Source organism: Pygocentrus nattereri, chromosome 3 (assembly GCF_015220715.1).
Source record: "Pygocentrus nattereri isolate fPygNat1 chromosome 3, fPygNat1.pri, whole genome shotgun sequence".
NCBI classification, from domain to species: domain Eukaryota; kingdom Metazoa; phylum Chordata; class Actinopteri; order Characiformes; family Serrasalmidae; genus Pygocentrus; species Pygocentrus nattereri.
This window is the reverse complement of record NC_051213.1, coordinates 2,836,008-2,857,576: the sequence shown is the minus strand read 5'-3', so window position 1 is coordinate 2,857,576 and position 21,569 is coordinate 2,836,008. Positions and strand designations below refer to the sequence as shown.

Genomic DNA, 21,569 nt, shown 5'->3' with positions numbered 1-21,569 from the left:
TGCTTTGTTCTATGTGTTTGATGTGTTGTTTGAACCTGTTTATTGTTTGTCATCATGTCTGTATATCATTCTATCCATGTTGGCTCTATGACCCTGGACCATTTTGACCATGATCCTGGATTTGCCGACGATAAAAGTCGCTTATGTCAGCATGTGCGTCCGCCTCCTCGCTCCCCCGCGTTACACATACAGATGTTTCTTTGAGTGTTTGTGGTTCTTTACTGAAGAACCCTTGGATACCCAGCATTTTTAAGAGTGTAGATACAATCAGCTAGAGTAAAGCTGCATTAGCATTTTATAGTAGCAGTGTTACATAACAACGCTATACATACTTGCAAGTTTACTCGCCACAGTTTACAGTCCTGTTAGAAAGTAAAACTGGTGTCTCCGTTGATCTTTTTCTCTTAACTGTGATGGAATGCATCAAATATCTGTGTAGTGATTTCAGTAGTAAAATGCTCGCATCTTGAGCAATTAACTGAGAACTTGAGGACCTGCGCCTGCCCCCCCTTAAGTGGACCTCAGATCAGAAAATTCAGATCAGGGAAAAGGTACGCAATGGGCCCTTTAAGTGAGGAGTTCAGCAGGAAAAAGAAGACGTCAGTCTTCCACTGCAGTGAACTGATGAAGAAATGAGTTCGTCTGGCTGGAGAGTTTGTCTGCGAGTGTTTTAGAGTGTGTGTCTGTGTCTTTTACCCCAAACTCTTTGACTCCTCTCTGTGGGGTTTTGGAGTAATTCCACAGTTTAATCATAGAGACCGTCATCGGCTGATCAAAGATCACATAGACACGGTTCACCTACGGAGAGAGAGAGAGAGAGAGAGAGAGAGAGAGAGAGAGAGAGAGAGAGAGAGAGAGAGAGAGAGAGAGAGAGATAAGAATTTTGCTGGTGCTTCCTTGTATTTACTTTCATTCTGTGTAAAAAAGGTTAATTTTGTTGACTGCAGGCTGTAAATTCCCAAACTAATGACATTCACTTTAGTGTCGCAGGGCCAGGCCTGGATCTCGTAACAGGGAAAACCTGTTAAACTTTGCTGGATTCCAGAGCAAACAAGCATACACCACCTCTAAAACCAGCCAGAAACTTCCATAATATCCCAGTGACATCTACTAAAGCTAGTGCATAGTCCAGCTTAACAGCCCCGTTATTCTCTTGTAGGATTTACTGATTATTTTCACTGCATGTAACGTCTCCTCCGCACATGTGACTCGCTTGGCACTGCAGACTGGTCGACTTTACTGCTCTGTGATGACGCTTTATGACACGCACAACATGGACACCTCAGAGAAGACAGCAGGTAATTTCAGGGTCCGTATGTCCGATTTCCTGAAGGCCTGAAGAGTAGCAATGCGATTCAGGGCTCGTTGGAAAGAGCACATCACGCTCTACTGACCTGTGGAGTTTGGCTTTGCTCTGGCATTTCTCAGCTGATCTACAGAGCTTCAGAGATCAGATATTAAACGTCGGCATCTCCCATTTCCCAAAGACTCGCTGGAGAGGGGGCACAACTCCGTTATCTTCTTTATTCTTATTTTCGCCATTACAGCCCTATAAGGCCCAATCCCTACCACTTAGCCCTATCCCTGCATTTCGCGAGCTCATGTCTACCTGTAGGGTGTCCTGATTCTTGCTGAGATAGAGGTGTGGGGCGAAGAGTTGGGGCTACATGACCGTCCAAACTGAGGTTTTTCAGAGACACTCTAAACTGTGTTATGCGAAACAAAGAAAAACCGACGAGACGGCTGAGCAACTGACCAAAGAAACATAAATATGAGAATTTTCTCCTTTAAAAAAATACGATAACCACTGTATTTTCTTAGTTTAATGTCGTTTCAGTGCATTATGGTAATTTTCTTCATAACAAACACTAGAAATCGCTAATAGTAATAGTAGATATCTCGGTAACTGACCAGCTAAATCTCCCATCCCAAAAATAATTAAGGTGGAACGGGTAAATTTGAAAAAGAAGCTGGTGAATGGCTGACTTTGGCTTCATGCCACTTCATGTCACCTGCCCCCCCGCCCCCCTCTGAAGACCCTAAATGTAATTAAAGCCCAGCAGTGAGGAGCTGAACTTTACCCTCTTCTGCCATCACTGCACACCGTCAGGGTCGTCTTGTAACTCAGTTTCAAGGGGCAAGGAGACACTCGAAACAACAGGTAGGGGTAAAAATAAGAAATGGGATTGGGCCTAAATTTCTCTAGCTCTCCGGACCTCTACCATGCGCAAGGCCACCTGGGGTCAGGCTAAGCTGGATACATATTTCTGTAATTCGGGGGTCTGTGCCTTCGGCTCCCTGAAGGCCAGAGCTACGCTCCAGGACCCACTGGATCATGCTCTACTAACCTGGAGTTTGGCTCCCTCACGGTTTCCTTTCTCCTATGGCTTTATTTATGATGTCACCAGTGATCAGTCAACGTTGACTCAACATTCATCACATAACTGTCACCGCATCACAGGCTTGCTGTTCTACTTCAAGCTCTGCCTTCACAAGGCGTTGCATTAGTTTAGATATTTCAAACTCGGTTTGTTTCCACTCCAATATCTTCTCAACCATGTTTAGCCCAGAAATGTCTCCTGGTTGTCTTCAGATGTTCTCATTACGAGATCACGTCTGGCTTTACAAGACTACGTTCATGATGCATGTGGTAAAAATAGCCCCCTCACCTGTCCAGGCAGCACAGGGGCGAGCCACATGTGTCGTCCATCGTGTGTGCCGTTGACGCCGTCGATCAGTTTGTCTGGTGTGCGAACGTCGCCACACACACTCTCCAACACATTCACACTGTCCGGGAACGCAGCGATGTCTGAGAAAAGCTCGTTAAAGAACACCACATAACAAACATCCACTCTCAACTGTGGATGAAGATCATCGAGAACAGGAGTCTTTTACAATTAAAGAACATTTACTGAACATCAGATCAAATAAAGTCCAGTTCGGTCAGATTTCACCAACATTTACTGAACATCAGATCAAATAAAGTCCAGTTCGGTCAGATTTCAACAACATTTACTGAACATCAGATCAAATAAAGTCCAGTTCGGTCAGATTTCACCAACATTTACTGAACATCAGATCAAATAAAGTCCAGTTCGGTCAGATTTCAACAACATTTACTGAACATCAGATCAAATAAAGTCCAGTTTGGTCAGATTTCACCAACATTTACTGAACATCAGATCAAATAAAGTCCAGTTCGGTCAGATTTCAACAACATTTACTGTCAGTTTTCTCTTTTAGATCACGTCATGTGAGTGGAATAACTTCCCTCTGACTCACTTTCCTCTCTGACTGCTGTTTCTCTCCTCGTCCCTCCCCTGTGCAGGAAAAGTGTGTCCACCAGGTGCATGATGGGGAATAATCTCAAAACTCTAGCTGCAGTCTTGTGAATAGTGACTCCCAGGATCTGCAAAATCTGTCTTTAGATGTGAGAGTGTGTCAGACTTTAGTCTTTCAAAAGCCTTTCCAAAGTGTTTTCTAAGTCTTCTAGTGGACGGTCAGCATACGCATTTCCTCATCAGTCTGCCTCCAGAGGTCGCTGACTCGGCTCCAGCTGTGTGTAAGGATACTGTTCTCGGTGAGGTCTATTTTCTGGTTGTTCTGGTCGTAGAGCTCCAGGCCGTTCAGACCGATGTAGTACGGATCCCCCCAGGTGGTCAACAGCTGCAGCTGGAAAATAACTACGCATGCAAACACGAAACAAAGCACACAGACGAAGAAACACAGACACACAAAGAAACACGTGTAGAGTCAAGGAGAACAGAGACCCCACAGCCAGACGGAGGAATAATATCAAATCTTTCTTATAAAGTAATATCGGTACATCACGCAGCGTCTGAAACCACAGAATCAAACCAGAACCACGATCAGTTTATTTGACCAGGTGTGTTACACTAACGAGGTTTGAGAGACATTACTGAGCAGCTGCACACGGTCTGAGCCGAGTGTACGATGCTTTAGGTGCACTGTTAGCACCACGCTTATTGGTGGTGTATAAGCTTCCACTGCTTATTAGCTACACTGAATAAATTTGGAATAAGCGCATACATTACAGGTCTTCCTCTGATCTGTCACTTAGTGATATTAATACGTGATATTAGTACAGATGTATGGTTGAGCAGGAACAGGAAGACTAATGTATTCTAAACTAATTATAAAAGGTTATGAGTGGTAATCAGGATACATCCACACGGCATCAGCGGAGCCTCGTACTCCATACTGGCCTGTTCTTCACTTCTACACGCAGTCCTGCAACACACACACACACACACACACACACACACACACACACACACACATTATTCTGCATAATTGCTGAAAAGGAATTAAATTATTTGGAATTGCCGTTTTGTACTGAACACTGGCAGAAACAGAGGTTTTACTGAAGGAATGCAATTGCGATCAAAATGTTCCCTGAAAGAAAGATGTTTCTTCGACTCTAGTCTATTTCAGGCATGAAAAAATTCAGAAAAAATCCAAGATTTTGGACCAATCAGGGCAGGGCTCTTGGACCAATCGGGGCCGAGCACTTGGACCAATCAGGGCAGGGCTCTTGGACCAATCGGGGCAGAGCTCTTGGACCAATCAGGGCAGAGCTCTTGGACCAATCAGGGGCAGAGCTCTTGGACCAATCGGGCAGAGCTCTTGGACCAATCGGGGCAGGGCTCTTGGACCAATCGGGGCAGGGCTCTTGGACCAATCGGGCAGAGCTCTTGGACCAATCGGGCAGAGCTCTTGGACCAATCGGGGCAGAGCTCTTGGACCAATCGGGGCAGGGCTCTTGGACCAATCGGGGCAGGGCTCTTGGACCAATCGGGGCAGGGCTCTTGGACCAATCGGGGCAGGGCTCTTGGACCAATCGGGGCAGAGCTCTTGGACCACTCGGGGCAGGGCTCTTGGACCAATCGGGGCAGAGCTCTTGGACCAATCGGGGCAGGGCTCTTGGACCAATCGGGGCAGAGCTCTTGGACCACTCGGGGCAGGGCTCTTGGACCAATCGGGGCAGAGCTCTTGGACCACTCGGGGCAGGGCTCTTGGACCACTCGGGGCAGGGCTCTTGGACCACTCGGGGCAGGGCTCTTGGACCACTCGGGGCAGGGCTCTTGGACCACTCGGGGCAGGGCTCTTGGACCAATCGGGGCAGGGCTCTTGGACCAATCGGGGCAGAGCTCTTGGACCAATCAGGGCAGAGCTCTTGGACCAATCGGGGCAGAGCTCTTGGACCAATAGGGGCAGGGCTCTTAGACCAATCGGTTTTACATGAAAGGGTTCTCTGCATGATGAAATCTTGTTTTTGAAAAAGGTTTAAAACTAAAACGGGTTATTCTATTGTTGCAGTGTCAAGCTTGTTTCAACAGAAGAACCTTTCTGGTGCTGTATAGAACCGTTTTCAAAAAGGTTCCATATAAAACCAGATACAACACATTCACAAGTGTGGACATCAGTTAATAACAAACCCAACCAAACGCAGCTTTCGCACCTGTGAGGCTCCTGTGAGTTTTTGCTGCCCCCTGTGGTGGAGTTGGGGCACTGCAGGTAGTCCATGAACAGGATCTCCTGAGCGAAGTCAAAGTGGCAGTTCCCCGGACCCTTCCGAATCAGGAACTCATCTGGAGGGGAAATGCACACTCCGTCCACACACACTTTCAGCGCCTGCAGCTGAAAACACACACAGGTGGGTGTTAGACAGACACACAAACAGAACTTTAGAAAGAAATGATCGGCTTCATTTGAGGCGAAGTCAGCAAAAAATCCTCCCTTACCAGAAACGCAGACGATCAGACAAGACATGTTTGGGTCTCAAGACCCAAAACTGGGTCATCAAGACTGATGGAGAAAGTGCTGTATACACCGGTCAGACATAACATTCTGACCCCCTCGTTGTTTCTACACTCACTGTCCACTTTATCAGCTCCACTTACTGTATAGCTGCACTCTGTAGTTCTACAGTTACAGACTGTAGTCCATCTGTTTCTCTGATACTCTGTTACCCTGTTCTTCAGTGGTCAGGACCCCCATGGACCCTCACAGAGCAGGTACTGTTTGGGTGGTGGTGTGACGCTGACATGGTGGTCTTGTGTTAGTGTGTGTTGCGCTAGTCTGAGTGGATCAGACACAGCAGTGCTGCTGGAGTTTTTAAACACTGTGTCCACTCACTGTCCACTCTATTAGACACTCCTACCTCGTCGGTCCACCTTGTAGATGTAAAGTCAGAGACGACAGCTCATCTGCTGCTGCACAGTTTGAGTTGGTCATTCTCTAGTCCTTCATCAGTGGTCACAGGACGCTGCCCACAGGACGCTGCCCACAGGACGCTGCTGGCTGGATATTTTTGGTTGGTGGACTATTCTCAGTCCAGCAGCACTGCTGCGTCTGATCCACTCAGACCAGCATAACACACTCTAACACACCACAGCCATGTCAGTGTCAGTGCAGCGCTGAGAATGACCCACCACCCAAATAGTACCTGCTCTGTGAGGGTCCATGGGGGTCCTGACCACAGTTTGAGAAACCCTGCTATACAGCACCAAAATGGGTTCTGCTATGGTTAGAAGGGAAGCCTATAACAACAGCAGGACCCTTTTTGGTGCAACACATTCTCTCAAGATTGTATCTTGACACATCACATTGTATCTCAAGAACCGATACACCATGCAAAGAACCTTCCAAGCATGCAAATGACAACACAGAACCCTGTCTTTACTAAAGAACCATCGTTTTTAAGGGTGTATGCTTCATTCTTTTATCCATTTTTATCTTCTGAGAGAAACTAAAGAAGTAAATTTCAGGCATATTCATACTCATCTAACAACACCCCCCCCCCCCCACCCCCCACACACACACACACCCCCCCCGCTCCTTCCCTCTGTATCTCTTCCTCACCCCTCTGTAGGAGTCCTCGGGTGATTTGTTGTAGTTCCAGATGCGGAGGCCGGCGATGGTCTGCGATTGGCTGAACTCGATGGTGAGGGTGTGGTCAGAGCCGGGGGAAAACGGGATGAGCCACATGTGTTCATCATCAGTAGTGATGTTCTGTCCATCAAACAAACTGAGAGAGAGAGAGAGAGAGAGAGACAGAGAGAGAGAGACAGAGAGAGAGAGAGAGAGAGAGACAGAGAGAGAGAGACAGAGAGAGAGAGAGACAGAGAGAGACAGAGAGAGACAGAGAGAGAGAGAGAGACAGAGAGAGAGACAGAGAGAGAGACAGAGAGAGAGAGAGAGAGAGAGAGAGAGAGAGAGAGAGAGAGAGACAGACAGAGAGAGACAGAGAGAGAGAGAGAGACAGAGAGAGAGAGAGAGAGAGAGAGAGAGAGAGAGAGAGAGAGAGAGAGAGAGAGAGAGACAGAGAGAGAGAGAGACAGAGAGAGACAGAGAGAGAGACAGAGAGAGAGAGAGAGAGAGAGACAGAGAGAGAGAGAGAGAGACACACCAAATAAAGGTATCAAATAACAGTATGAATTCATTACTATCCTCTGTGCTGTGTGTGTGAAGAACTGACTAATATGTAAAAAAACATACAAAATAAGGACTAATGACGCCTCTCAGCGCAACACAAACGTCTCTAAATGCTACTTCCTCCTCAGAAACTCAGGGAAAACTCCTCAGCAGTAACAGGCATGTGTCTGTATATATGGTAATATTTATGTAAGGTAACGTTATCTTGCTGTCACGATTGGCCCCTCTTAGTCCTCCATGTGCTTTTGTTTACTTTCTAGTCTGGTCCATGTGTTTCTTTGTTTTTCTTCCTGGTCCTGCCCCCTTGTTTCCAGACCCTGCCCTTGATTGTATCCACCTGTGTTCATCACTCCGTGTCTTATTAACCCCCTCACTGTCTCTGTATTTAAGCCCTGTGTTTTTCCCTAGTTGTTGGCTGGTCTTTGTTTGTACTGTTTGATGTATTGTTTGATGTGTAGTTCTCTGTTTCTGTTTATTATGTCTGTACCCTGATCTCTCGGCGTTGGCTCTTTGACCCCGGACTGCTCTGACCCTGAATCTGGATTTGCCCCGAATAAATCTCGCTCGTCTCCACATATGCGTCCGCGTCCTCATCACTCCCCCGCATTACACTTGGACACTTCAAAATACAGTCGTTGCATTTAATCCCTTAAGTTTTGTTACAAACTTCTATAACCTGAAAATAACTAGTTTGCATTGAAGTCCCTGTTGTTACTGAATAATAAGCCTTAGTATGTAATAAGCCTGTAATAAGGGGCTGAAAAAAGCAGGTGCAGAGATTGTGTACCAGTGTATTGTGTCTTCTGATGAAGGGCTTTTGTCCTTTGTGACGTTTGAGGCATCAATCATGAAGAATATCACTTTTCAGTGGAGGAAACAAATAATACTATAAATATATAAAAATACAAAGAGGTTAGTACTTTAAAGAGTCTTCCAGAGAAACAACTGGAGTCATCTCTGAAATAGGTGATCACAGCTGGGATCACAGGGAAAATGGGTCTGGAAGCATGTTTTGCGACAGTAAAACGTGTTCCTCAGCTGGCGATGAGATGATCTAGATCAGGGGTCGGCAACCAGAACGTTAAGAGCCAGTTTATTATTACTCTGCTCTGCTTTAAGCTTTAGCTCAGCTATAGTCGCTTTTCTCGCATCTCCGGCAGGAAACCTTTCCTCAAAATCTGAACAGTTTCTTGTAAAACGTCTCTCAATGTTCAGACTTTTTGCGAGGCTGTAGTCGCTTCTCATTCACCAGCTTCGTGTTCGAATTTTCCCGTTCCACCTTAAATGAATGCAACAGAATGTAACTGCTGCACCGTTTAAGGTGGAACTCGAACAAGAAACTGACTTCAGCTTCACGACATTTTAGTGTTTGTCAGTTTCTCATTGCAGATTAAACGTATCAGGAAACCAGCTGGACTGATTATTAACACTAATAGGTCTGTTTGTCTCCAAATTATCGATGTCCGTCTTAAATCTCTCTCTTTGCCGTTTCGTAGCTACTAGCTGGGCGAGACTGTCGTCTGTGTTGCTATGGTGACCAGCCGTCTGCGCTGATCTTCAGGGTTAAAGGGTGAATCAGCAGTTCTACATTAACTCCAGCGTTTAAGACCATTTACTGTTAAACTGTGTTGAAGGATCATCAGAGCTTTATTTTACTGTAGAGGAGGATTATTTTATTATTACCTGCTGATCTGATTCAGCTGTGGAGCCACGACAGGGCAGGAAAAGAGCCGCAGGTTGCCGACCCCTGATCTAGGGGGGACGCTTGCTCTGAAAGACTTCTGGTGATTTACAGAAGACGTCCCTGAAGGAGAATTATAAAAACTGTATTTTTAACTGGGTATCTTTTAATGTAGCAGATGCAGGTTGAGCGACTATCTTGAGTTACAGCGGAAACCTCTGACCCTCGATCCTCTGAGAGGAGAGCGAGTGACTGAGGCAGATGGGGATTGAGGTAAATCGTTAATATATTGGCATTTTTGAAGATGAGGTGTAGGTCACTGACTTGTCCAGAGTTCGTAGGTCATTGTTGTACTCAGGGAGGTCATTGAGGTCGCGGGGTGACGCTGTTACCATGGAGACATCAACAGGGATGCTCTCGCCCTCCTTCCCGACAACCTCTAACCCTGTCAGGCCGAGGTAATGGGAGTCCCCCCACGTCATCAGCAGACTCAGACGCAGAGCTGCGTACACACACGCACACACACACACACACACACACGCACACACACACGCACACACACACGCACACACACACACACACACACACACACACACACACACGCACGCACACACACACACACACACACACACACACACACACACACACACACACACACACGCACACACACACGCACACGCACACACACGCACCTGTGTTAGAAATGCAGCCTTCCTCACTGAAATATTGCAGCCTGCAGGATTCAACAGACTCATATGATCACAGCTCAGCTTCAAGCCTAAAGAGCATTTTGAACTAAATGATTTTAGTGCACTGTAGAACTGCTGGAGGTTTTCCTGCCAATACTGGACCAATGAACAGAACAGCGTATCAAAAAAACTTCAAACATGCATAAATCCCTTCACACAGCTGCTGTTCACAGACGAAAAAGTGAACGAGGGGTTTCTTACTCTTGCCTGTGTAGATGCCACAACTCTGGAGCTCCGGATCAACAACCGGCTCGACTGCAGGGTCCGGCCTCGACTGGAAAACATGCAGAGATCCAACAGCGGTCAAAATTATGGAATGAATGTTCTCAATAACATTAAAGCAACCTGGCTGCAAATACACATAAAATGACTGTAATCTGCTCATCCTGAGCAACAGGTTCCAGCTGAACGTTAGAACAGTAGGAAGCTGTAGATAAAAATGCAGAAAATGTTTTCAGAACGAGGAAAATAATGAAGAGCTGCAGGAAATGCTAAACTGAGTAAACTGTAGAACATTAAGAATTATATTAAACTATAAAGTTAATATTCATAATCATCTTTCAAAAGTGGGGATCAAATCCCACGAGAGATGAAAGATGATCACGTAAATTGATCAAAACCATATATTATTTATCACTTCATTCACTTCTTGTAGCATCATCTTTAAACGGTGAATAAAACAGCTAATAATATAATATTATTTATAATGTTTTAACTGAATAACCAGAATCTGCACAGGGACAGCACAGAGACTACCTCTCTGATTCCGGCCTGTGTGAACGGTCGTTCCTCTCCTTCCCCGTCTGCGGTCCGGGGCCGCTGAAGCTCCTCCTCCTCCATGCTAGGCTCCACCCCCTCCACATCTCCCCCAAAGGTGTCATCATAGCGAGACATCGCCTCCAGAATCTCATCATCAGTGGTGAAGAGAATCGTGTCACCAAACTGATCCAAACCTGAGGGGGAGATGCAGAAAATATATATTAGGATTTTTGGCCATATTATTGGTCATGTTGCAGAAAATGATCATTTTTGGCTACATAATATAAAAGGAATGGAATTTTTAGCCATAATCAGGAAAAGCAGAACCTGCATTTCTTACTACATTACAAAACTATTTCAGGATATTCAGTCTTATTATAGAAAGATATATTTGGGTTTTAGACTGTTTTATTGGCTATATTACAGCAATAAATTCATATTCGACCATATTACAGAAAAATATAATTCTGGCTATATTATGGAAAAATATATAGAGATTTTGTCAAATACTGAAAAATGTATTTGATATTTTTTAGACATTTTATTGGCCACATAACAGAAAAATACAATCATAATTTTTGACTACGGTATGTTAAAACACATTCTGATCATGTTATTGGCGGATGCTGAAAAATATAAATATATAATAAGATCTATCGTGACCCATCCTGCTTTGTGCTGCTGCATCCTGTCACCCACCACCTGTGAGTGTCCCGGAGGCTTTGGCGATTTCTCCTCTGAAGATGCAGCGTCCGTCCAGCGTCATCTCCACCTCCCTGACGCCCCTGAAGGAGTGAATGCGGGACTTGTTGTAGTTCCAGATGCGGATCATGGCCAGGCGGAGCGTGGAGCCCAGGTCCAGGGAGATCAGGTGTCTGCGGCCTGGAGTGAACGGAGCCAGCCACAGGTGCATGTCGTCCTGAGTGCGGTTCACGCCGTCCGTCAGGTTGGAGACCACCCGGGGGTCCCTGCCATAGGCCGGAAGGACGTTGATGTCCGGAGGGTCGGCTGTGACGCTGACCGGAGTGACCGGCTCTCCGCTGGAGGTGTAGATCTCTATTCCATTCAAGCCAACGTAGTGGCGGTCGCCCCACGTGGACAGGATGCTGACCAGCAGGTGGCGCCCTTGAGGAAGCACCGGAATCTCAAAGTCCTCGTCCAGCAGGTCTCGTGGGTCATCCTCGGTATCGGAGGTCACGGGGTCGGCGGTCGCGGGGTCAGAGGCCACGGCCGCAGGGCGGCGGGCCTGGCGCTGCAGGAACTCGTCGAAGATGTCCCCCTCCAGGGACATGTTGGAAATGCGGCCCTTCTGGCTCTGATTGAACTTCGTCAGCGAATCCCACGATTCCATTAACGTGTCGTCCTGCTCGCTCCGCCAATCAGAGCGCAGCCTTCGGCTACCGCCGGAAACCGGACCAAAGTCATCTAGAGAAACTGATTGAGAAAAGTGAGAATGAGGATCATAAACATGAGCTCCTGGTCTTAAAGCACAACGTCGTCGTCCTCGTCTGACAGACCTTTTATCATTAACTGATATAATCGAATGTCGGATTGTAAAAATATGAAATACATTAGAATTTCGTCTGTTTAACTGGTCTCATCACAGAAAATCATATTTTTTCTTTTTTGCCATATCACAGAAAAATCTGATGGGATGTTTTATTATTAGATGTTATATTAACGGAAAACCAAATCAAAATGTTCGTACTTTCATACTTTTGTGATGACGTTATATATACGTAATTACATATAAATATATAAACATATTTTGGCCGTATTATTGGTCACATCACAGAAAAATACATCAGGATATTTGACCATATTACTGGTCATATTGCAGAAACATATAATCGAATATTTGGCCGTATGTTAAACTGGAATTCCATATTAAGGAAAAGTATAACCAGCACTTCTTTTGCTACATTAGAAAAATATATTGTAGGATATTAGACCTTATTATGGAAAGAAATATTGGAATTTATGGCTGTTTTACTGACTATATTGCAGAAATGCACCTATATTTTTGGCTTTTCTACTTTTGTGATTACAATGTTTCTCGCTAGACCATCCACTGGCACATAAAGGCAGCAGAAGTCTTTCGTTCACAGTAAAGCCGTGTTTTTACACCAGCCACGTCCTCATCTGGCAGTGATCTCCTGTGAGGACTTTTCAGGCGCTTTCCAACAAAACTGCTGAAGACGGTGTTTTTAATGAGCTTACATTGCCAATATCAGCACTGAAGACTACTAAAACTACCTAGGCAAGGATTTTTACAGGTGGCAGAGTCACTGCTAGGTTGAGAGCAGACCACCCCCCAAAAACGTCCAGGCTAGAGCAGCTCTGTGGTCAGAAAACGGCCTATGCATCAACAGATGATCTCCAGCCTCTAAATGTGCACCAGCAGGGTAAAGGGGTGTGTAATAAAGAGGCCAGGGAGGGCAGATCAGCAGATGGGCTGTTTCTATTTTCAAATTAGGTTATTAAACACTTCCACCAGCAGCAGCCGGTACTGGCAGCTCCCACTCCTACAGCAGATGCTCGTATCTCCCTCTGCATCCCCATCACTCCCTCCCTCACCCAGCCAGTATTCATTCTGCAGTGCTGGTTGCATTTCTTCTGTGAGGCTAATCCGGATTAGCCTACATCAGGTCAGTCCAGATTGGGTAAATTACACCACAGGTGACAACACAACGCAATCAACAGCTTCAGCATGTTCCAGACAACGCTACTCCCGCTTCAGCTTCACTGAGCTACACCTGCTTATGGTCAACATCAGCAAATATCCCATCTCAGAGCTCAAAGTCCGGAGAGTCTTCAGTCTGCAGACTGCTGAGCCAAGCTAAAGGGCGGAAGCTTAGCTCAACGCTGACAGAAGCAGGCAGGGCCTTCCTTGAGGACGGCGCTCCTCAGTGTGGGGGATGAGTGGGGATTAATGCGCTGCATGACTGGGGGTGACTAAGCAGACTGCAGGCTGGGTAATCAGGTTACAACGCTCAAACGCTCCTCTCAAACACCAGCCGAGAGCCCCAATCAGGCCTGGCATTCCTCTGATGCATCCGAACCTAACCACAGCACAGAGATCCCGAGCCTGACTACAGCCTGACCAAGTTGTAGGCCAACAAATTTCTATCCCAACACAACCACAGTCAAACGGTACTGCTTTAAAGCTGACTGCGGCCCCATAACAACAGGAATCTACTGGAGTGTATTCCAGCAAAAACCTGCCCCAAAACCAACTGAACTCAAAATTCTGTTACATTCCTGACTGTATTCCAATAACATTCCACCCAAATCTCATTGTATTCCAATAAAATTCGCCCCAAATCTCTTTGTATTCCAACAAAATTCTGCCCAAACCCGACTGCAATCCAATTTGTCCCAAACGGGACTGTATTCCAACAAAATTCTGCCCAAACCCGACTGCAATCCAATTTGTCCCAAACGGGACTGTATTCCAATGAAATTCAGCTCAAACCTCATTGTGTTCCAATTTGTCCCAAACCTGACTGCATTCCAACTACATGAACCTCTGCTGATGGCTCCTGTCAATCCGTGATCAAATCATCAATATGCTGTCAGTTCCAGGTCAGACGTGTACCTGAGGCAATGATGTCAGAGGTTCTCTCGTGGCTGTGGTTCAGGTTTGACTTGGTTTTCGAGCGTGCGGATCCTCTCCTGCCGCTGACCGGCCGGTGCGGTTTCTGATTTAGCTCATCCAGCAGGTCCAAATCCCGTTTCGCCAGGACGTTCGTGTCCAGGTCCGACGGTCTGCTTTCCAATTCTCCGTCCAGGTTGAGCTCAGGGTCCAGCTCCAGTGAATCGGCACTGAACTCTGATGAAGCTTCTCTCTGCAAGCCGTTTAGCACCCTCTTGTGGCCGGAGGCTGGGAGGGAGGCGGGGGGGGGGGGGGGGGGGGGGGGCAATATGGCGTTAGCATTACTTCTTGAGCAGTGAACATCTGCATGGATCAAATACTGAATAAACAACACTGCACATCATTTTCATAGCCTTAGTAGGGGATCTACAGTTTTCCTGGTTCCAACTTAAACATAATAAAAGTCGTGCAGCGTGAAAACATATCGGATCGTCAGTCAGACGTTCTGCACAACGCAAACTACTCACTAAACTTCCTCGACCAGTCTCCACTCCTGCTCCAGCAGAAGACAACATAAGTAAATGGAACCAGAATTTTTTCTAAGACATTTTGGGCCGTTTCTTTTGGTCCATTCATCATTAAATTTGCGCACAATGTAAAGGACAGTAGGTTTTTATGTTAAAAACAGAAAAACGAAAAAAATGGAGATATGAGGTTTTTTTCCAGACGACAGCGACATGTTTCTGAATCTTTAACAGGCTCATGTCATGTCAGGTGAATTTCCCTCACTTTTTAAAAATAAAGCATCACCCAAATTGCTTCAAGTCGAGGTCTGACTAGAGTATAAAGTCTATTCATGACCCGTACTGACCACTGTAACTCCCTCTTTGTTGGTCTCCCTGTAAAGTCTGTACTAAACCTACAGTATCATCAGAGCTCTGCAGCCGGAGTTCTCACCCACACTCAGCACTCAGCTCCATCACCCCCGGTCTCTCTCAGCTACACCGGCTGCCAGTCCCGTCCCGTATAACGCTTAAACTTTTACTACTCACTTTCAAAGCCTTGCATAACTTGCCCCCCCCCCCTGTTTCTGACTCTACATCTACAAGGTGGACCGACAAGGTAGGAGTGTCTAATAGAGCGGACAGTGAGTGAAGATACAAGGTGGTGGTTTTAATGAAGTAGCCGGTCTGTGTATATCAGCCTGACAGGCACAGTATTTATGGGTGAATGCCGTGTTTCATGACTGATGGTGAGGCTGTATTCCTGCCCACCTTTCCCGGAGGATGCGCCACACACCCTGGCTGGGTTGCAGGGGATGTCGGGCAGCACGGAGTGTTTGGGTTTTGGTTTCGTTTCCTCGGCTGCATTCTGTGCCGTTAGCCACAGGGGGCGCTCGTGTTCCCGCGGCGACCGCAACCACTCTGGAGTCCGGCAGGAGGCGGGCTGAGTGGTCACCGTGGCAACTGCCTCTCTCTGCTGCTGCTTTAGCCCCAGGGTGAGGTCCAGCGGGGGCGAATCTCGCTCTAACGAGTCCCTCTGCATCGCACAGTTGTCAGAGGCGACGGCAGGAGCGACGCCACGCTCTGATTGGTCGAGACTGACCTGGCTCGCTTCCTTTACATAGGCGGGGCCGAGCGCCGACTGGCCGGCGCTACTCCTCTCGGCGGGCTCCTTTGGGTAGGCAGGGCTGGGCTGATCCGATTGGCTGGGGCATATTTCCGGGGCCCTGCCGTCATAGCGATGCGGACTACAGCCCCGCAGGCTGTGTCCTGAGGAGACGGGGCTGGGAGAGGTGCATTCTGGGAGATGTAGTTCCTGCAGGTCGACTGTGGTGCTGTAGTCGAACACCTGGTTGCCGACGCCTTTTTGAAGCTGGCCTTCAAACACCAACGTGCTGTTCACATACAGGCGCACCTCCCGCGCTCCGATGTCCAGCTCCTGCACCAACAACACACACGATGAGCTGTTAGGTTAAAATATCTATGATAACGAACGTCATATAACATAAAACCCAGGATACTTTCAAATAACACATTTGACATTATGCAATAATAAATTATTATTCTTATTATTAGCTTTATTTAGTATTATTCATATTCTTGTTTTAATTATTTTATCATTATTTGTTATTTTAATACATTTTTAGTTCACATTTTAATCTTATTCTCCTTTTATTTTATTCCTTTATTTATTTTAAGTATTTTTATTATTAAATGGCCCATTTTTTTATACTTACCTGATTTGAGTTTTTATTTATTAAATTAACTTTTATTATTTGATATGTTCTTACTGCTCCTTGTTCTGTATCAGTTCTACAACTCTGTAAATGAGGGTCGGCCTCAATGTTCTCGGAGATTAAATAAAGGTTTGATTGATTGATTGATTGATTGATTGATTGATTAAGAGATATTGCATATTTTCATATGTTAAAATGCTAATTCTTTTACAAAGAGAAATGCAGATGAAAGCAAACATAAGAGAAGAAACAGAAAACAACAAAGTTAAAAATACTGAAATGATGGAAGGAGAATGCAGTAAAAACTGAAAAATAAATATTGCTAAAAAAGAAAAAACAGATATTTTGGAGATACCCGGCTTTCATTTCACAGCAATAACATTCATATAAAATAGTGGTAAAATCGTCAGAAATAAAAAATAAATACACAATGTTTACACACAAACAGGTAAATAAAACAACAACAACAAAACCCTAAAATTTGTACGACATAGTATCGGTGCTAACATTTAATCGGAATAATTCAGACACAGTTGTGACTGATTATCTGCACATTCACGTACACGATCATGTAAAACACAGAACAGGTGGAATGGGCGTAAAGAAATCTGGATTAGTCATTTAGTTTTTTCTTCATCTAAATTAAAATCGGCTTTTTATTCAAAGAAACTGGTTAAAAAAAAAAAACAGCTAATCTATTTAAGTTGAACCGATGAACCTGAGATACTTAAATCACTTAATTTACTTGTAATGAGATGAAAACCATGGAAGATAAATGTAATTTATAAAATACTAAATGACCACAAACATCCAAAGAAAAGACAACAAACTACAGCTGTTTGCACAGGTTTGTTCATGGCTGCACGAACGCCACGCAGTTGTTTTTTCTGCGTGTGAATAAGCTACGAGACTCACCAAACAGAAATTATGTGTCAGAATTCCCAGAAAAACGTCATATTTAATGCGTCTCTTTAGAGGATGTGTTCAGTATTTCACACTCGGGAAATCAACAACAGATTTAGCGATGTGAACCTGCCAGACTCACATTCTCAAAACCTCAAAAAAACTAGATTAAACACCACCGAAATAAACAGCCCAGCACATAAAAACACCCCCAGCTGCCCCACTACTCCAGCAAGAGCAAACACTCTCCAAGTTTTACAGTTCGGAGTAATTTTTACCTCAGGAACGCCGGGATTTAACGGCTAGAAGCTAAAGTTAGCTACGTTAGCACGCATCTGCTACCTAAGCACAACTGCTAGAAGCTTCCTTTAGCTGTTTCTATGGCAACAGCTACACACTGTTAGAGAGCTATGCTAACATTACAGTGAAAAACAGAGCTACAGACTACAACACACACACACACACACACTCTCACACACACACACACTCTCACACACACACACACACACACACAAACACTCACACGCTGACACACACTCACACGCTGACACACACTCACACGCTGACACACACTCTCACACACACACACACACACACACACTCTCACACACACACACTCACGGTGTGTCCGACCTGAGTGCGTCCTGAGAGTGAGAGGAGCCGGTGTGGTTTGGGAGTGCTGTGTGATTCTGAGAGTATCTGTGAGCTAAACTCAGAGCCTGAAGCTAAACTCATCTATAATCCCTACAGCTAATCTCCTACTGTCTCTCACACACACACACACACACACACACACACACACACACACACACAGAGCGTTGACCTACTCTACACACACACACACACACACACACACACGGCGCTGACCTACTCTACACACACACACGCGCACACACACACACAGCGCTGACCTACTCTACACACACTTCATAATCTCGCTTCAGCCGGGCTCAGATCAGCCGGGCTCGCTTCAGCCGGGCTCAGATCAGCCGGGCTCGCTTCAGCCGGGCTCAGATCAGCCGGGCTCGCTTCAGCCGGGCTCAGATCAGCCGGGCTCGCTTCAGCCGGGCTCAGATCAGCCGGGCTCGCTTCAGCTGGGCTCAGATCAGCCGGGCTCGCTTCAGCCGGGCTCAGATCAGCCGGGCTCGTTTCAGCCGGGCTCAGATCAGCCGGGCTCGCTTCAGCCGGGCTCAGATCAGCCGGGCTCGCTTCAGCCGGGCTCAGATCAGCCGGGCTCGCTTCAGCCGGGCTCAGATCAGCCGGGCTCGTTTCAGCCGGGCTCAGATCAGCCGGGCTCGTTTCAGCCGGGCTCAGATCAGCCGGGCTCGCTTCAGCCGGGCTCAGATCAGCCGGGCTCACTTCAGCCGGGCTCAGATCAGCCGGGCTCACTTCAGCCGGGCTCGCTTCCTATGACAGTTCTAACAGATCTTCTACAGAAATTCAGCTAGCGTGCTGCAGGAACTCGGCTAGCGTGCTGCAGGAACTCGGCTAGCGTGCTGCAGGAACTCGGCTAGCGTGCTGCAGCAAATCGGCTTGCGTGCTGCAGGAACTCGGCTAGCGTGCTGCAGGAACTCGGCTAGCGTGCTGCAGCAAATCGGCTAGCGTGCTGCAGCAAATCGGATGCGTGCTGCAGGAACTCTGCTAGCGTGCTGCAGGAACTCGGCTAGCGTGCTGCAGGAACTCGGCTAGCGTGCTGCAGGAACTCGGCTAGCGTGCTGCAGGAACTCGTCTAGCGTGCTGCAGGAACTCGGTTAGCGTGCTGCAGCAAATCGGCTAGCGTGCTGCAGGAACTCGGCTAGCGTGCTGCAGGAACTCGGCTAGCGTGCTGCAGCAAATCGGCTAGCGTGCTGCAGCAAATCGGCTAGCGTGCTGCAGCAACTCGGCTAGCGTGCTGCAGGAACTCGGCTAGCGTGCTGCAGCAAATCGGCTAGCGTGCTGCAGGAACTCGGCTAGCGTGCTGCAGCAAATCGGCTAGCGTGCTGCAGGAACTCGGCTAGCGTGCTGCAGCAAATCGGCTAGCGTGCTGCAGCAAATCGGCTAGCGTGCTGCAGGAACTCGGCTAGCGTGCTGCAGCAAATCGGCTAGCGTGCTGCAGCAAATCGGCTAGCGTGCTGCAGCAAATCGGCTAGCGTGCTGCAGGAACTCGGCTAGCGTGCTGCAGGAACTCGGCTAGCGTGCTGCAGGAAATCGGCTAGCGTGCTGCAGCAAATCGGCTAGCGTGCTGTAGGAACTCGGCTAGCGTGCTGCAGCAAATCGGCTAGCGTGCTGCAGCAAATCGGCTAGCGTGCTGCAGCAAATCGGCTTGCGTGCTGCAGGAACTCGGCTAGCGTGCTGCAGGAACTCGGTTAGCGTGCTGCAGGAACTCGGCTAGCGTGCTGCAGGAACTCGGTTAGCGTGCTGCAGGAACTCTGCTAGCGTGCTGCAGGAACTCGGCTAGCGTGCTGCAGGAACTCGGCTAGCGTGCTGCAGGAACTCGGCTAGCGTGCTGCAGCAAATCGGCTAGCGTGCTGCAGGAACTCAGCTAATGTTCTAGAGGAAATCAGCTAATGTTCTACAGGTATTTGGCTAACGTTTTGCAGGAACTCACCTCCCTGGCTTACATTCTGCAAAAGTTAAGTTCTACAATCATTTTACTTACATTTTACCATAATTTAGCTGATGTTGTACAAGAATTTAGCTTGCATTCAAAAAAGAATAAATTGAAAAATTCAGCCAATGTTCTGCAGGAATTTAGCTAATGTTCTAGAGGAATTCTGCTAATGTTCTAGAGGAATTCTGCTAATGTTCTAGAGGAATTCTGCTAATGTTCTAGAGGAATTTGGCTAACGTTCTGCAGGATTCAGCTAATGATTCAATAACTTTAATGATATCAGTCCATCTCAGGAGCAGCCGTCCCCTCACTACAGGACATTTATCACGCCAGGGTCATCAGGAGGGCCCACAACATCATGACGGACAGTACACACCCCCAGCACACACTCTTCACACTCCTACCTTCAGGCAGATGCTACAGGAGTGTGAAGTCCAGGACTGCAAGACTGACCAACAGTTTCTATTCACAGGCCATCAGGCTGGTGAACACCTCACTCACTGCCTCTTCCCCTCCCAGTCTGAACTGGTTTAACCTTAAACTCAACAGCTGCACCTTACCTGCACTGCACTGCTGCTGATAGAACAACACTATTACATCTATTACTGCACAGAACAACATTGTTTACTGTTTACATCTGTTGCTTGATGAATAGCTGCTCTACATATCTGCACATGCGCCCGTGTAACTATATTTCAACTTTGCACATACTGTACATTGTTAGTTTTTACTACTGTTTTTAGAGTTATTCTTATATTTTCTTTTTTTAAGCTCTTAAGATTATATTTGGTGAATGGAGGAACAGCACAGTAAGAATTTCATGGTACAGTGTAACCGCCTGCTCTGCTGATCACATCACAAACTCTTCAATCTTGAATGATCTACAGTAAATTAGTTTATGTTCTGCAGGGATTCATACATCAGCTGTTACTGCCTTAATAAATTAATTGAAGCCCAAATTGTTCCATACTTATATTCAGCATTTCAGAATGAAGCTCTTCAGATAAAAGTTTTAATAAAAATCATTCATACTCACGTTCAAACTGCGATTATAATTCCAGATTTTAATGCGGGAAATGCTGAAATCCGGAGAGCGCTCTGCATTTCTGACCACGAAGTACAGCTGGACAGGAGCATGAAACGTACACGCCCACATATTGCGTTCTTTAGTGGTCTGTAAACACAAACAGACATTTATGAGAACTTAAAACAATCAGTTCGATCTGGAAGTTCAACAGTAACATTTTCTCTTTAGGTTTGCTTTCTTCTAACATTTAGAACACTTACAAATCACAGTTAGTGCTGATAATAAGAAAAACATAATTTTATACTAATTAAGTATTATTAATTGGGCAGTCGTGGGCTGGAGGTTAGGGATCTGGCCCTGTGACCGGAAGGTTGCCGGTTCGATCCCCAGGGCCGACAGTCCATGACTGAGGTGTCTTTGAGCAAGACACCTAACCCCCAACTGCTCCCCGGGCGCCGTGGATAGGGCTGCCCACCGCTCCGGGCAAGTGTGCTCACTGCCCCCTAGTGTGTGTGTGTTCACTAGTGTGTATGTGGTGTTTCACTTCACGGATGGGTTAAATGCGGAG

General features: G+C 46.5%; 1 protein-coding gene across 5 annotated transcripts in view; it reads right to left on the bottom strand.

Annotated features, from left to right (window-relative positions):
• katnip (katanin interacting protein) overlaps positions 1–21,569 on the bottom strand; it is a 54,717-nt gene that overhangs the window by 8,519 nt on the left and 24,629 nt on the right. For 2 of the 5 annotated variants that reach the window (XR_005130110.1, XM_017688175.2), the window contains exons 14-26: positions 21,011–21,148; positions 15,517–16,183; positions 14,246–14,530; positions 11,347–12,081; positions 10,642–10,841; positions 10,090–10,162; positions 9,464–9,641; positions 6,886–7,051; positions 5,483–5,661; positions 4,187–4,251; positions 3,573–3,683; positions 2,670–2,809; positions 697–798 (exon numbers count right to left, since the gene is read on the bottom strand). Coding sequence is in view for 4 of the 5 variants with exons in the window: in XM_017688175.2 (XP_017543664.1) it covers positions 697–798; positions 2,670–2,809; positions 3,573–3,683; positions 4,187–4,251; positions 5,483–5,661; positions 6,886–7,051; positions 9,464–9,641; positions 10,090–10,162; positions 10,642–10,841; positions 11,347–12,081; positions 14,246–14,530; positions 15,517–16,183; positions 21,011–21,148 (3,039 nt within the window). In the remaining variant the exon portion in view is untranslated. The remainder of the gene's footprint in view (positions 1–696; positions 799–2,669; positions 2,810–3,572; positions 3,684–4,186; positions 4,252–5,482; positions 5,662–6,885; positions 7,052–9,463; positions 9,642–10,089; positions 10,163–10,641; positions 10,842–11,346; positions 12,082–14,245; positions 14,531–15,516; positions 16,184–21,010; positions 21,149–21,569) is intronic. The other 3 variants (XM_037537176.1, XM_037537175.1, XM_037537177.1) reach the window with 3 other exon arrangements.